The 14,019-nt window shown below is 45.0% G+C and overlaps 1 protein-coding gene across 8 annotated transcripts in view; it reads right to left on the minus strand.

The window, feature by feature from the left end:
* Nucleotides 1-14,019, minus strand: part of TNRC6A (trinucleotide repeat containing adaptor 6A) — a 164,159-nt gene that overhangs the window by 27,378 nt on the left and 122,762 nt on the right. For all 8 annotated transcript variants that reach the window (XM_044234021.1, XM_044234022.1, XM_044234019.1 and 5 more), the window contains 6 exons: nucleotides 9,672-12,254; nucleotides 8,099-8,275; nucleotides 6,758-6,933; nucleotides 5,573-5,605; nucleotides 3,702-3,782; nucleotides 3,305-3,356 (listed from right to left, as the gene is read on the minus strand). In XM_044234021.1, the coding sequence (XP_044089956.1) occupies nucleotides 3,305-3,356; nucleotides 3,702-3,782; nucleotides 5,573-5,605; nucleotides 6,758-6,933; nucleotides 8,099-8,275; nucleotides 9,672-12,254 (3,102 nt within the window). The remainder of the gene's footprint in view (nucleotides 1-3,304; nucleotides 3,357-3,701; nucleotides 3,783-5,572; nucleotides 5,606-6,757; nucleotides 6,934-8,098; nucleotides 8,276-9,671; nucleotides 12,255-14,019) is intronic.

The following is a 14,019-nucleotide window of genomic DNA, read 5'->3' on the forward strand; positions in this document are numbered from 1 at the left end:
TAATGGCTCTCAGCTCCAAATTCACCCTTTTTGACTGCTGAGTGAAAAGCACATCTGGGCTCTTTACATTTTTCTTTTGCCAGGCTTTGTCAGTAGAGGGCGCTGGAGAGCCACTGAGGGAGGAAGTTCAATGCGTTCACCTGGCTGCTTCTCCACTGCCCCATTCCTGCAGTGCAGGGTGCTCAGCCACACCGCCTGGCCAGCGTCTCCCAGCATTCCCACATACCTCAAAACCTTGAGACACCTCTCTATGAACAGCTTTGCTCAGTACCCTAGAGGGCAGATTTTCAGCAAGTCCCACCAGCACAGCAGCATAGCAACTTCTCTGCCATTCGGTGAGCCAAGGAGGAGGCAGAGCACTGGCCTCACAGAAACACACCCATATTCTGGGTATGAATTTGCTTTTCCCGGCTGTAATGCTTCTGCCACCCGTGGTCTTGCAGAAGGCTTAATTCTCACAGCACTGCGTCTAATCAAGGAACTCACTCCACAGCAAAAGGAGGACAGTGATGGGATCACGTCCACAGGATCAACGGGTCTGACTGCACACATCATCGCCCAAAAGTAGCTAGCCAAAATGATGGGCAGAACTGATCACAAAGCAAGTCAGGGGACAACATCCTCAAAGGACGGGCACCTGGGTGGTACCGTTGGTTAGGCGTCTGACCTTTGAGTTTAGTTCAGGTCACGATCTCAGGTTTGTGAGATCGAGCCCCATGCCAGGTTATGTGCTTATCTTGGAGTCTGCTCGAGTTTTTCTCTCCCTCTATCCTTCCTGCTCGTGTTCTCTCTCTCAAATAAACAAATCTTAAAAAGGGAGAGAAGGGGAATAGGCTTCTGCCTCACAGGACACAGTGTCTTCCACATCGCCAGAATACAGAGGTCTGGAAATCAGAAGGTGAGAATGAGATGGCTTCTCTGACTATTATACCTCATAAACCACTCAGAGAACTCTTGCTTCCTGGTCTGGCAACTCTGCAGGTTTGGAGATCTCAAGAGACAAGATGGTTCTACCAGGACACACGTCAGGCAGCTGAATTATAAGATGAACACTACACCTGGACATTTTGCCTTCCTGTGCCACTGAACCACAGGCAAAAAGGAGCTTGTGTATTGGCTGGCGTGACTGATTCTGATCACCAAGGGGAAATGGGTTTTCTAATATAAAATGAAGGCCACAAGGATTCGAATCCAGGGGTTCTCTGGGGGGCGCTCTTCACTATTTCCAGGCCCACTAGTAAAGGTTAACTAAAAACTACAGCAATCAAGAAAAGGCACATGAATAAGGGCTCAGACCCTCTGGGAACAGAGGTTTGGGTCACTGGACCAGCAGAACACAGGGTGCTGAGGTATGGCGGAGTGAGGCAGCAGGAATGGGCGCCGCAAGAAAGCAGCCGTGCACACCAACCACCGCTTGTGGCCACGACAGAAACGTGGGCAGGACTCGCTCTGCATGTTTTCATGGCTTGTTCCACGCGTGTGCTCGTATAGGCTGACCACTTCTTCTCTTTCCCATTTATATTTTATTCACAAGACACTGAAAGTTAACTTTACAACGGAGTCCTTCAGTCTCAACTGTGACTGACTTTGAGCAGCCAATAATAAGTGCAACAACTCTTGGGACTACGTCTATCTCAACCTGAAGGGAAGGGCAGACTTCCTCACCTGTAGGAACGAAAGCCGTACCTCGCTAAGAAGAGAGATAGTCGCTCTGCCACTACAGTGGAACGGAAGTGTGTGCACAAGGGTGTGTACGGAAGACGGGTGGTCCCAGAGTGGGGTGAACTGTGCCAATCATCAACCCACTACCTCTCAGCTCTCACTGCTCGCCAGAAATAAAGGGATCTAGACCCTTTACCTGTTTTTCCCTTTGCCAGCTGACACTGCAGCTCTGTCGGCAGAGGCCGCAGGAGACACCACCAGAAGACCGATGGTGCCTCCCAGGCCCCGATGCTCTCTACTGCAGCACCGGCAGCTGCCCCAGACACATGCCCTGGCCAGGCTTACTGCTCCCACCAGCAGCCACTGTGGCAGGTTTGTAGCAGAGCTCAAGTGAGACACCTCCCCAGAAGACAGATATCCTGTATAGTTCTAGTGTGGCACCACAGTGACATCTCTGCCATGTGGTGAGCAGAGGGCCAGGTCCAAGGGTCTGGATCTCAGCCCTGGCTCAGATGCACACTCTCTCTGTCCTGAAGTTAGTGATCTCTCCTTACCTCTGCTACTCTACCTTCTTTTGTGGTCCCTTTACTTCTTACTGGTCGAACCTTTACTATGAGAATAATTCTTCATATTTATATTAATAAACCTTCCTGCTCAAATTGCTGTGTAATTCTCTCTCCTGCCTAGAATCGGACAGAGTAACACTACCACCTACTAACGGGTCCAGTCAAGGAAGCTGGAAATCTCTCCCTCCCCCTGCTCCTTCTCTTTCTTTCTCTCTCTCTCAAACAAATAAAATCTTGAAAGCAAGCAAGCAAGCAAGCTGGAAATCAGCTTTCACCACACCCACCCCCCACCCCCCACAATGAACTGGTTCAGATTGGTTCTCAACTTTGTGGATCCTAATTCCTTCATCTTCACTGAATAAAGAGCCTTCCCACCTACTATCTTATTTAGAGTCTTGAAATCATCATTGGCTACTGCAACAAATCTCAACCACTTTTGATACTTTTAGTATCTTTTTCTCAGTCTTCTGCCACCAATCTCTTCTGTCCTAGGATCTTTTCAACCTGTAGCCACATTTTTTTAAAAACATAAATCCCAATCATGTCATTGTCCTATTTAAAATTACTTAATTCCATACCTCCAGAATGAAGTTCAAAGCCCCCAGCTCCTCATGACTTAGCACCGCCCTCATATTCTAGCCCCTCCCCTAGTCGAAGCTTCTCTCATCACCACACTCCCACCACCACGATTAATCTATATTTCTTCTTCTATTGCATGGAACTACTTCCACTTCTCCAGCCTGGTTCAACTTGTCTCTGTCATATGATCTGGGCCTTTGCACCTACGGTTTCCTAAATTACTAAGAGTCTATCACCCAACCTGGATAACAGCTTTTATATCAGACTGGATCTGAGACCATCACAGACTATCATGATGACCTTAGACCCGCACAGTGGCTTGTACTTTGAAGGCGGGCCACCCCTGCACCGCCGCACTCTAGTGTGTGCTGAGAGCCCAGGAACTCCGATCTCCACTCTCCTGGTCCAGGTCAGTGCTTACTTAGAACCATGACATCACAGAAACATTTGTCCCTCCATGATAAATACGAACCCCAATGGATTTAACTTTTTCTTACCTCCGGAAAGATCCATCTTATTGCTCTGTACGTTTTCTTCTGGTGAGTCTCTCTGAAGTGAGAAAACACAGTGTGTTAGCAGGTCTTAATTTATCAATGAAAATAAACTGAAGGTGAAATTTTTTACTCTACTTCACTATTTGTCAAAAATCAAGGACTGAAAAACTCTTTTCACTGCCTAATAAGAAAAAATTTTCAAAATAAGATGTGATCAATATTTTTAGCCAAAATTATAAAAATAAAGGCAGCTTCAAGGCCAATTCTACTCTAACCTCCAGCACATGCATACAACTGAAAGACAGTAGTAACTTGTTAAGAAAACCAAAAAACCGTACTTAGAGTAAATTTACAGACCACCATTAAAAGGGGAGAGGGGCTGCTAGGAAAATACACTTACCGAAAAACTGATATTTGAAAACTGTTTAACGAATGGATTTATCCAAGCTTCTTCTTGTTTGTTTCCACCTTTCATGGTTCCCTTTGGAAAATAAAAGAGTAGAAAGCTACCATGGCCACCTCTATTGATCTGAGCACAGTGATGGATTAATAAAACTTCAAGACAATTCCCAACTCTCATTTTTAGCCAATTAAATTCTCCTCCAACAAACTCTTAGCAGAGTTGTTAACAATTACAAATCAACTTATTTGATTTTCAACTTCCTTTGCTCCAGTCCTCTGGTACAGCTGTAATGTACAGAGAAATCTCTAAAGGCAAGTAGTCAGAAGGAAAAGACGGAAGCAAAGGGCCTTGATGACCCACAAAAAGAAAAAAGATCCTCAGAATAATGGGAACTGCTCATCACAGTTTCCAGTTTACAACTGGATTGTGCTCTAAGTACTTCAACAATCTGGATTTGTGGAGTTCTGACACCACACTAAAGTCAAAGAATTGTTAGGTTCCACAGGTTAGTCCAAAGCAGCCAATGTAACCAGTAATTTAATTATGCTATGAGCACTGTACTGGAAAAGCATCCCATGTTTCCAAATGAAAAGCTATTTTACAATTTTAATTTGTGTTGCTGAGGAACACAGTACCCCAGCGGCAGCTGAGGCTGGGGATCCCCCCACCGCCAGCCCTGGTGCTGGCTGCCAAGGCTGGCTGGGCATGGGCAGTACAGAAATGATTTTGAGACATGTTTTGAGGGAATATGGTCCTTGATGATGAGCCTGGCTGACAGGAGGCTAGATGCCACAGGGATCACGGGGCCAGCCACTCTCGGTGTGTCACCTTAATTCCCCTTTCCCATTGCTACCGCCTGTTCCTTCCGACCATAGGACAGAACACAGCTTCTTCCCCCTCCCAAGCGCAGGTCTCTGAAGCAAGCACCTAACCCTCGCCACGGTTTCTGAAGCCATCCTTGATTCCTCTGTCCCCTACCCCCGCCTCCATGCCTAAATGGCCGCTGAGGCCTTCTGTCCCTTCTATTCTGAAATGCCTCTCCAATCAGTCCCTTGCACTACACATCCAGTCTGGCTTCCCAATGAGGCCCTCACTTTTCCCCTGAATGAAGGCAGAAGCTTCCTGACTGAGATCCCCTAACTCTGGTCTCTCCTCTGTGCCAATTGTCTTTCACAGAATCACTGGTCAGCTTTCTTTATAGAAAGTAATTTAAAAACAAAAAAACAAAAAAACCAACTCCTGTTGCCTTCTATGCAATTTCACTGGCTCTATATTTTATACAGAATAAAGTTCAAATTCTTTGGCACGATAAGGAAAAGACTTTACTATCTGCCCTTAATCTTTTTTTTTTTTTTAAATTTTATTTTTATTTATTTGACAGAGTGAGACCACAAGTAGGCAGAGAGGCAGGCAGAGAGACAGGGGGAAGCAGGCTCCCCGCTGAGCAGAGAGCCCGATGTGGGGCTCGATCCCAGGACCCTGAGATCATGACCTGAGCTGAAGGCAGAGGCTTAACCCACTGAGCCATCCAGCGGTCCCACATCTGCCCTTAATCTAACTACAGAGCCAGATGTCTTGTTACGTCTTTCCAGAAATTCTACAGGTTACTAGTCAGCCTATTATTTTCCCTGGCACACCCCACCCACAGGCATGTTCCAAGCTCAAGCGGCCGCTCCTCAGCCCTCTCCTACAGCCCCACACTAGACTCTGAGCTCCTCGAGAGTGCAGCTCATTTCCTAGTGTTTCTGAATCCCCAGCACCAAGCACAGTACCTGGCACACAGCAGAGGCTAAGTAAGTGTTTGCAGTTGCTTTCTAAAAGATTTTTACTAGCAGAAACAAAGGAGAAAGAGTAAAAAGGCTACACACCCTTTCCCTTCTCCTTTTTTTGCCACTCAGACCCTGTAAGGAAAGACAAAGTCACAAAACAGCATGGTCCAGTGGGAAGAACACAGGGTTTGGAATCAGAAGACCTAAACTTAAGTCCTTGCTCTGTCACTTACTAGTTAAGCATCTTTGGGCAAGTCACCACCTTTTCCGGTCTCAAATTCCTCATCGGTATTCTACCTCGGAAGGTCATGAGGATCAAATGGCTTATGTAAAATATGGGAAAGCACTTCAAAAGCTATATGGAGAGGCAATGGGCAAATTAACCCACATGAAACATATTTTTAAATGAAAATGGTAGGTCCTAGACTGAGAATCCCAGGATTAAAAGGGAGGGACCCTGGTAGGCCGCTAGTGGAACTAGTGGGTATTTGACCTCTAAGGACAGGGGGTGGGGCAGAAGGGGAAGACCGGTTCTCAAATAGGGTGGGGTAGGGAGAACCACCTGGGGGTCTGGGCACATATTCTGAAAATGGTCCCCAAAAGAATCTGACACCAGCATCCAACAGCACGTGTTAAGAACCAGTGTTCTACATCAGTGCTTCTCAGCTCTGGCTCTGCATCAGAGACATCTGGGGTCCGATTTCCAGAACTGTAGGAGGCCTGGGGTACAGGAAGCCGTACTTGTAAAGAACGCCATAGGGCTCTGATGCACCAGCAGGTCTGGGAATAAGATCTGTCCACATATCAGAGAAAAATCAAACTCTGCTCATTCCTAGGGATATTTGTCACAGGACCTTCCGCGGGAGGGGGAGGGCTACGGATGGGGGATGAAAAAGATGGTTATTCTGGATAAAGGGGAGGTCAGGACTGTAGGTGAGGTGGAATGGGAGATGAACTGGCAGCGCCAACGGAGAGTCAACACGGAGATCTGCCCTTCTCTCCACCCCCACCTCGGCAGGCACCACCCTGGAGTAAGGGGTTGTCCCAGGCAGCACTGATGGAAGGGGAGGAGGAGAGAAATCCCAAGCTGTAGCAGTGGGGAGAAAGGAAGTTCCTGCGGTCTTCCGTTTCCTAGGTGGCTGCCCATACAAGAGGCTATACCTAAGTTGGGGACTGCCTACACTGTACTGATTACCATAAATGGGCAGGAAGAACATTAATTTTCTGAGGGTAAACTACCTGTGGAATTTAAAGTTTCAAGAGCTTTGCCCTTGAAATGTTTACCTTCGATGACATTTTCTTTGTATATGGTGGCCAATTTAAAGATGAGTTAAGCTCTTGAGATGAATTACTATTCCACATTCCAATCTCTACATCCTCTTCCTCTTCCCAGCCAGTGGGGCGATTTCCAGGCAATGGCATATCATCACCACACCAGCCATCTTGCATAGATTTTGGCCCTGATTGTGGATTTTTGATATAAAGAAAAACATGCTTTAATCAAACAAGTCTTTCTGGAGGATGAGCACTCATTAAGGGGGCTGGGGAATTAAAAAAAAACCAAAAAAACCACACTTTTATTTCCCTTCCCAAATCTACATGGTAGGATGCATGTTTTATACACTAAACAATGTTTTTTGTTTAAAGTAATCTCTACACCCAATAAGGGTCCCAAATCCATGATCATGAGATTAAGAGTCATATGGTCTACCAAATAAACTGGCCAGGCGTGCCTAACAAAGAAAGAAAAAAAATTTTTGAAAAGTTTTTTTGAATTAAAAATTTCAGGGGTGCCTGGGTGGCTTGGCTTGGTCACTTAAGTGTCCGACCCTTGATCTTAGCTCAGTTCTTAATCTAGGGTCGTGAGTTCAAGCCCAACACTGGCTCCACGCTGGGTGCGGAGCCTACTTTAAAAAATAAAAAGCAATGAAACATCTCCTTCGCTCTTTACAAACAGAAGACTCCTAATGTGCAACAATGGTGGCCTTCTTGTTCATACTCGTTTAACAATCTGGATGGCAACACACAGGGCAAAGAGGATCGAGGAAATTTCAAAGAATTCACTTTGATAGATATTTTCAAAGACAACGGCCACAGAGTGTTACAAGTCATAAGCAGAAAAGTGTATCAACTCTACACTCAGCCTTGGAATTCCTATGGAGTACCCCACACACAACTTAAAGGACAGTGACAATGTTCATCCGAATGTTGCATCAGGTCCCTCCTGAACTTTGTTCACTTTCTCTGTAATACTCAGGGAGTAATCTGGAACCTGAGCCAGACCGTTTGGATATGTGTTCACATGATTGTATATCCAGTCTCTCAAGTTGGATAACATGAAAGTTGGTTGACTAGGTAATCTTATTTGATAAAATATAACTTAGATTTAGTGAATACATGCGAATCCTTATCAATTAACACAGTTCTAAGGAAAGATAAGGAAATTCAGAAAGCTGAAAAGAGCAAACCAAGTTATAAATTCAAAGAGGCAAACAGTGAATCATCTAGTATAATGAGACACAGGTACATTTATCAATGACATAAAAATTATCTGATTATTTAATTACAGACAATGAGAGACCACCACTGCGACAAAATAGCTACCGGGAATTATCAAGAACTTACCAGATTTGCTTAATGCTTGAGGACCAACAGAGCCGGAGCCCCACGTGGATGTGCTGGATGCCGCAGCAATGGGCTCCCCCCAGCTGGGACCACTGTCTGTGGGTTTACCCCATGCTGAAGTACCATTATCCACAGTTGTGGCTGGAGTAGAAGGCTCCCCCCAGGGCTCACCCCAGCCTTTAGAAAGTATGGGAAAAGAAGTCATCAGCACATGGTAGGGTGGTGCGGTGGAATAAGGGGCAATAAGGAATACTTAGGGAACAAAAGATGAAGACCTTCACTTTCACAGATCAAATGATGATGCTGTGATGGGCAAAAAAAAAAAAAGGAGGGGGGGGATCTGTTTTATGCAAAGATGACAAATCATTTCCCATTATCATAATTTAACTACACGGTGTGAATTTTTTTTCCCCATCTCTTCTTTCCTAATTGCCCTCTGGGTATAGACCAGATTGTTTAGAATGACCTTAATAATAGCAAGCCTCCTCCTTTGATGATAAATTTAATTTCTGGAAAAGTCAAGTCATTCCGAGCCAAACCTACTGAATCCAAGCAGGTAATCAAGCTGGGTAAGTACGTGTACTCAATTTTTACCGTTAAGTGCATGCAACCTTTCAACATCACAGTTCTGGGGCATAAATAAATAAAATAAATAAATAAGTATCTACAAGAGGAACATACCTAGGCATCTTATTTTTATAGGTGTTGGACAATCCTCCTTAAAAATTCTGAGGTTTCAGGTTGTGCAAAGCAAAGCCATAAACATTGTTCAACAGAACCAAAACAGCATTTCCCTTAGATACATACCTATTTCTTCTAAGAATTAAATATAAATTAATACAATAAACTATACCTGGGGGGAAAAAACTGGATGCTGAAAGGTTTGCTCATGAAAATGCTCCTATCACTACCTCTGAAGGGACTATTACTCAATAAAACATCATTAACAAACAATGCATTCCAATGACACTTAATGAAAATGCCATTGTCAAGATAATCTATAGACAGGAATTAGCTCCTGGTTATGAGAGTGGGAATATGTGGGAATAGGCCAGAAAGGTATTACCAAAAGTTTTAAGTACACAAACATACACGCTGTCTAACTAACAGTTAGACGTGGATTTCATGCCTACTTCAATAAATCCCTTCCAAGGCCAACATAGCACCTGGTATTTAGAGAGTATTGTATCTGGATGCTTATTTTATTTCTGAGGACACTGTAATCAAATAACAAAACCAAAAAGTAATGGCTTGACTCAGAAGAACTAGGAAGTGGAGGGCCCTCCCACTGGACAGCACTTTCCAGACTCCACCTTCTGAGTCTTCCTAGCAGAGAAGGGAGACTCACAACCAACAGGGACCGCAGGCAGAGCTCTGATCCCCGTTGTTAAATGCTCCGTCTATTGTTTTCTTCCCTAGAAGTTTCTCCTGGATTAGAGGGGGAAAGCTCTTGGTGTGCATATGCAAATACTCTGTTCAACAAATCCAATGTAGCCACAGTACGCTGAAATGAGGCTTACAATAGTGTGAACTATCTTCTAACACGGTCAGACTCCATTACACGAAAACTTACCGGAGCCACTGCCTGCCTCTTTGTTTGAGATGGCACTTGCAGACGGCAGCAACTGGTGTACCTGTGCTTGCTGGTCTGAGCGGCTGCTGCCATTTGGGACGTTTTTGTTCCACATGTTCACATTTTTGTAGTTGTATTTGCTCGGATCTCCCCAAGCTGAAGTTCCGTCGTCAATCTCCATTTTGCGACGTATGGATTCTGGGGATGGTTCCTCCCAGCCTGTGGGCTCTTCTTCTTTTGTTGGGGCTGGTATAGGTCCTCCCAGCCAGCCGGTACCAGGAGGTTTGCCTGTAGCTGGTGGGATTCCCCAAGACCCAACAATGTCTTGTTGCTTGTTCCAGTCTGGAGAACTGACTGGCTTTGACGAATCTCCCCAACCTAGAGACTGATTAGACTTTGGAGGATCTCCCCATCCCTGGGAAGGATTAGGCTTAGAAGATTCATCCCATCCTGATGAATTATTTGGATTTATGTTATTTCCCCAAGTAAAGGAACTAGTTTTACCAAGTTCGTTCCAACCAGAAACGGACCTGTCACTGTCACTACCTCCTGAGCTAGATTTCTTATTAGCCTCACCCCAATGATTACTCCTTGAAGTTTCCCCCCAGTTTTCACCAGCAGAAACGGACCACCCTTGGTTTGATTTTTGTCCATCACCCCATCCCTGTTTGCTCTTTTGCGAATCATTCCATGCGGACTTCTCTTCTTTGCTGTTCCCCCACTGATTGCTCTTGACCATTCCTGTAGCAGCAGAGTCATCTTCCCATCCCCCCTGGCAGCTTGAGCCTTTGGAATCTCCCCACCTCAGAGCAGGTTTGGGATCTCCCCACCCCGATACAGATGAGGTATCATTACTAGTAGGGCTAGTCTTATCTATACATGCCCCTGAGTTAAAAGTCTGTGTTGCAGAGCTTCCCCAGGCCTCTGTCCCATTGTCAGTCTTTCTTTCCCCTCTAGGTGATGTTTCTGTATCCCAGGCAGTATTCTGCTTAATAGGAGTCTGTCCCCAACCAGAGTTGGAGAGGACACGTGGATCCAAGTCAGTTCTGTTTACGATGCTTTGGAGTAATGTGTGCTGATCAATTTTTCTCCTATCTCTACTCTGATTTTCCCCAGTTGCTTTCTCCTCGAGGCGTCCAGTGCTTTCTGTACTACCTTCACTCTCCACTGTACCTCCTGTTTTGGCCCACACACTGTTCTGCTCATTTGTCTGAGATGTGGCAGAACCCTGATCCTCTTCCTCAGTAGATTTCCATCCGTTTGTAAACTTCTTACCGTTGCCATTTGCACTGTCATTGGAATGCTGATTGCTAGGCAGTTTGCTCCACTCCACGCTGGGTATATTAGTGCCAGTGTTTTGTGCGGGAGTTCCCCATCCTCGTCGACTTCCTCCAGAATTTGCGCCATTTCCACTTCCCCACGACGCACTCTGGGAATTCGCTGCCCCAGACTCCCACACGCCTCCTCCTTTATTTGTGTTCACTTGAAAGTTAGTGCCCATAGGCCCATTTATGCCAGGCTGCATTAGAGTTGCATTCACAGTGTCACCATTAGCTTGGCCGATAGGGCTCGAACATTTGTCTCCAGAGTAATTAGAACCATAGGCACCCCACGTAGTACCGTAAGAGCCTCCGCTTTTTGGCTCTCCATTGCTAAGGTGAGAAAGGGAAGTGCCATTCATAACCGACGGAGCCTGTATCTGAGGATGATTCATTGTGCTCACACGCCAGGCCCCTGTATTACTAGGCAGTTCATTATTCTGTACTGAACCGGAGTTTGGTAAACTAGAGGTCATAAAGTTAGTAGTGTTATTTGGTCCAGTCATCTCAGTGGTAATATTCTGAGGTTGACCACTGAATGAAACCTTCTGTGTACCAGTTACTTCAGATTCACAAGTTTCCTGAAGGCTTCCCCAGGTACCATGGGTGGAAGAACCACCCACTTTAGAGTTAATACTCTGATTGTTAGGCATCTGGCCTATGGTACTGCACTGAATATTGATGCCAGAACTACTGCTCCCTACAGGCCCTTTGAGGGCAAGTCCGTTGTTGTCTAATACTGGCCAGGCACCATGGTTGCTAGCTGAATTCAAAGTGCTTGGATTTAACCCTCCATTTGATGAAGAACTTACAGTGCCCCAAGCATTCATTCTATTGTTGCTACTTTCTGATTTGCTTTCAGGAGCATCCACAGAGACCTGACATGTGCTTATTATGGCTCCATGGGAAAAACCCCATGGCCCAGTACTACTTCCATGGCCCACATTATTGCTGCTGCTACCAACCACAAACTTGTTTTGGGAACCAAGTCCAGTGCTATTCCGAAGGCCATCTTTTTCACCGCTGGTGCTCCCTGAAGCCATGATAGTGATGTTTCTCTCTGATTCAGAACTGGAGGCAGAATCAGCATCCATACATTCTGAAGCCAACTCTGGATCACTGCCAGGGACTGAGGGCCATGCTTCTTTTTCAAGGGAGTCGTTTACAACAGCATTCTTACAATTTGTGCTAGAGTCACTCGGAGAAGACCCAGGTCCCCGCTGCGAATTTTCATAATGGGATCCTGAAGTATTGTGGTTTATATCTAGAATAAAGGAGAAGTACAAAATTTTATGCAGTATTTGAAAAGATGGTAAGTATGTTATGAATGTATGTGGTTCCTCGACATTAACTTGGCCGTATGGTTACAAGGGCACTACTTATATCCCAGCTACCAACTTTTCTTTTCCAATCAGGAATTCCACACGGGCAGGGTATTTTGCTGTTTTGTTCACTGCTACTATCCTAGGAGCCTAGGGCAGTACCCGGAACGTAAGAGCCCCTCTCAACAGATACCTGCTGAATGAACAAACTGGTATTTATCAGCAAGTGAAAGAATTTTGGTCTGAGCAAGAACTAGGTGGTAGTACCGTATCAGGATAATGAAGCAACCCAAGTCTAGCGGCCTGGCATGGGAAAGAAGGGGCTGGGAACGCCGTGCGTGAGGACAAATGAGCAGGTCGAATGTGACTACATGGATTAGAAATATATCAGAAATCGCTTCCTGTCTTGCCATTCTTAGAGGAGCTTTTTCATGCCAACTGTTTTGGGTATTAGAACAAATTTATAAACACTACAAAGCCTCTTCCATTTTATTTCCTTTTCATTAGTGTTTTTATTCAACCTGAAATACTGCAACACAAGTACAAATTTTTTTAGCTGCATTCTCCTTCCTAAAAATTCTTAATTTACCTTCATAGCCATGTTTTAAAGATCACAGAATTATGATGATTAAAAAATCAAGTGCTGACACTAAACACCATTAATGACAGTCAGAGAATCCTATAATCTTGGGCTCACCGCTATGTATTATCATCTAGTTGTTTTCCTGCAGGTAGGGGGCAGGCAGTTCTCATGCTTCTAACACTTCCCAGATTCATTTCTCTCATTCGGTTTAAGGATCTGGTAGTCAAAAGTTCTTCACAGATATTAACCTGTGTAAGATGTCTGCCTTTAAATTGTCTTTAGGGAGTTGCTTATATTGTAGTTCCTGACTAGAGCAGTACTCAGAATCCCACACAGTGATTTTAAATAACACATATGCTCAAGTCACATCCCAGACCTAAGGAACCAACCGCCAGGGATTACAGGCCTAGAAAACAAATAGAACTCACTACCGGTATACTGCTAATATGGAAAATCAGGTTCCTCTAGCAACATTTTCTCTCAAAGCACAACTGTCAAGCAGCAAAACACTATGAGCTAGAAAGAAGAGCAGAAAAAAGGACTAGAGAGAGACTAAAAGTGTATACATAATTCACCAAATACATGAATCTTAAAGTTCCATAAGAGACTCTGATCTCCACTCCCTGTTTGGGAACCACTGTTTCAGGCTGCCAAATGAAGTTTGTCATCTTTCAGTGCCCGTGTGAGAAGGTTTTTCTCAAGAAAACACAGGATACCTAACAGTCTGTCTCACAAGGTAAAAACAAACCAATACTCCAGCACCTGCACCACCAGCAACATCACTGAGCACAGATCACGGATCACATGTTTTCTGAGCATTTCTGTCACTGACTCCTTGGAACAACCCTAGAGCGCAGATACACCCTTCACTTTGTAGACGGGGAAATCAAGGCCCAGAGGTTAAGTTACAGCAAATCACAGGAGGAAGGCAGAATTCAGCGATGGGTAATAAAGCAAGGTGGCTGAGAAGGCTGGAACTCTCACAGACACCATGACTCAAGTTCTGCGGAACAGGGCTACAAACAGTACCTCTTTACTCAGCTGTTAACTGTACTGTCCTATGTGAAGTATTTAATTCAGTGCCAGCTTCAAAGAAGGGCTCCACAGGGGCAGTTTATGCTATA

This window comes from Neovison vison, chromosome 14, assembly GCF_020171115.1.
Source record: "Neovison vison isolate M4711 chromosome 14, ASM_NN_V1, whole genome shotgun sequence".
NCBI lineage: Eukaryota > Metazoa > Chordata > Mammalia > Carnivora > Mustelidae > Neogale > Neogale vison.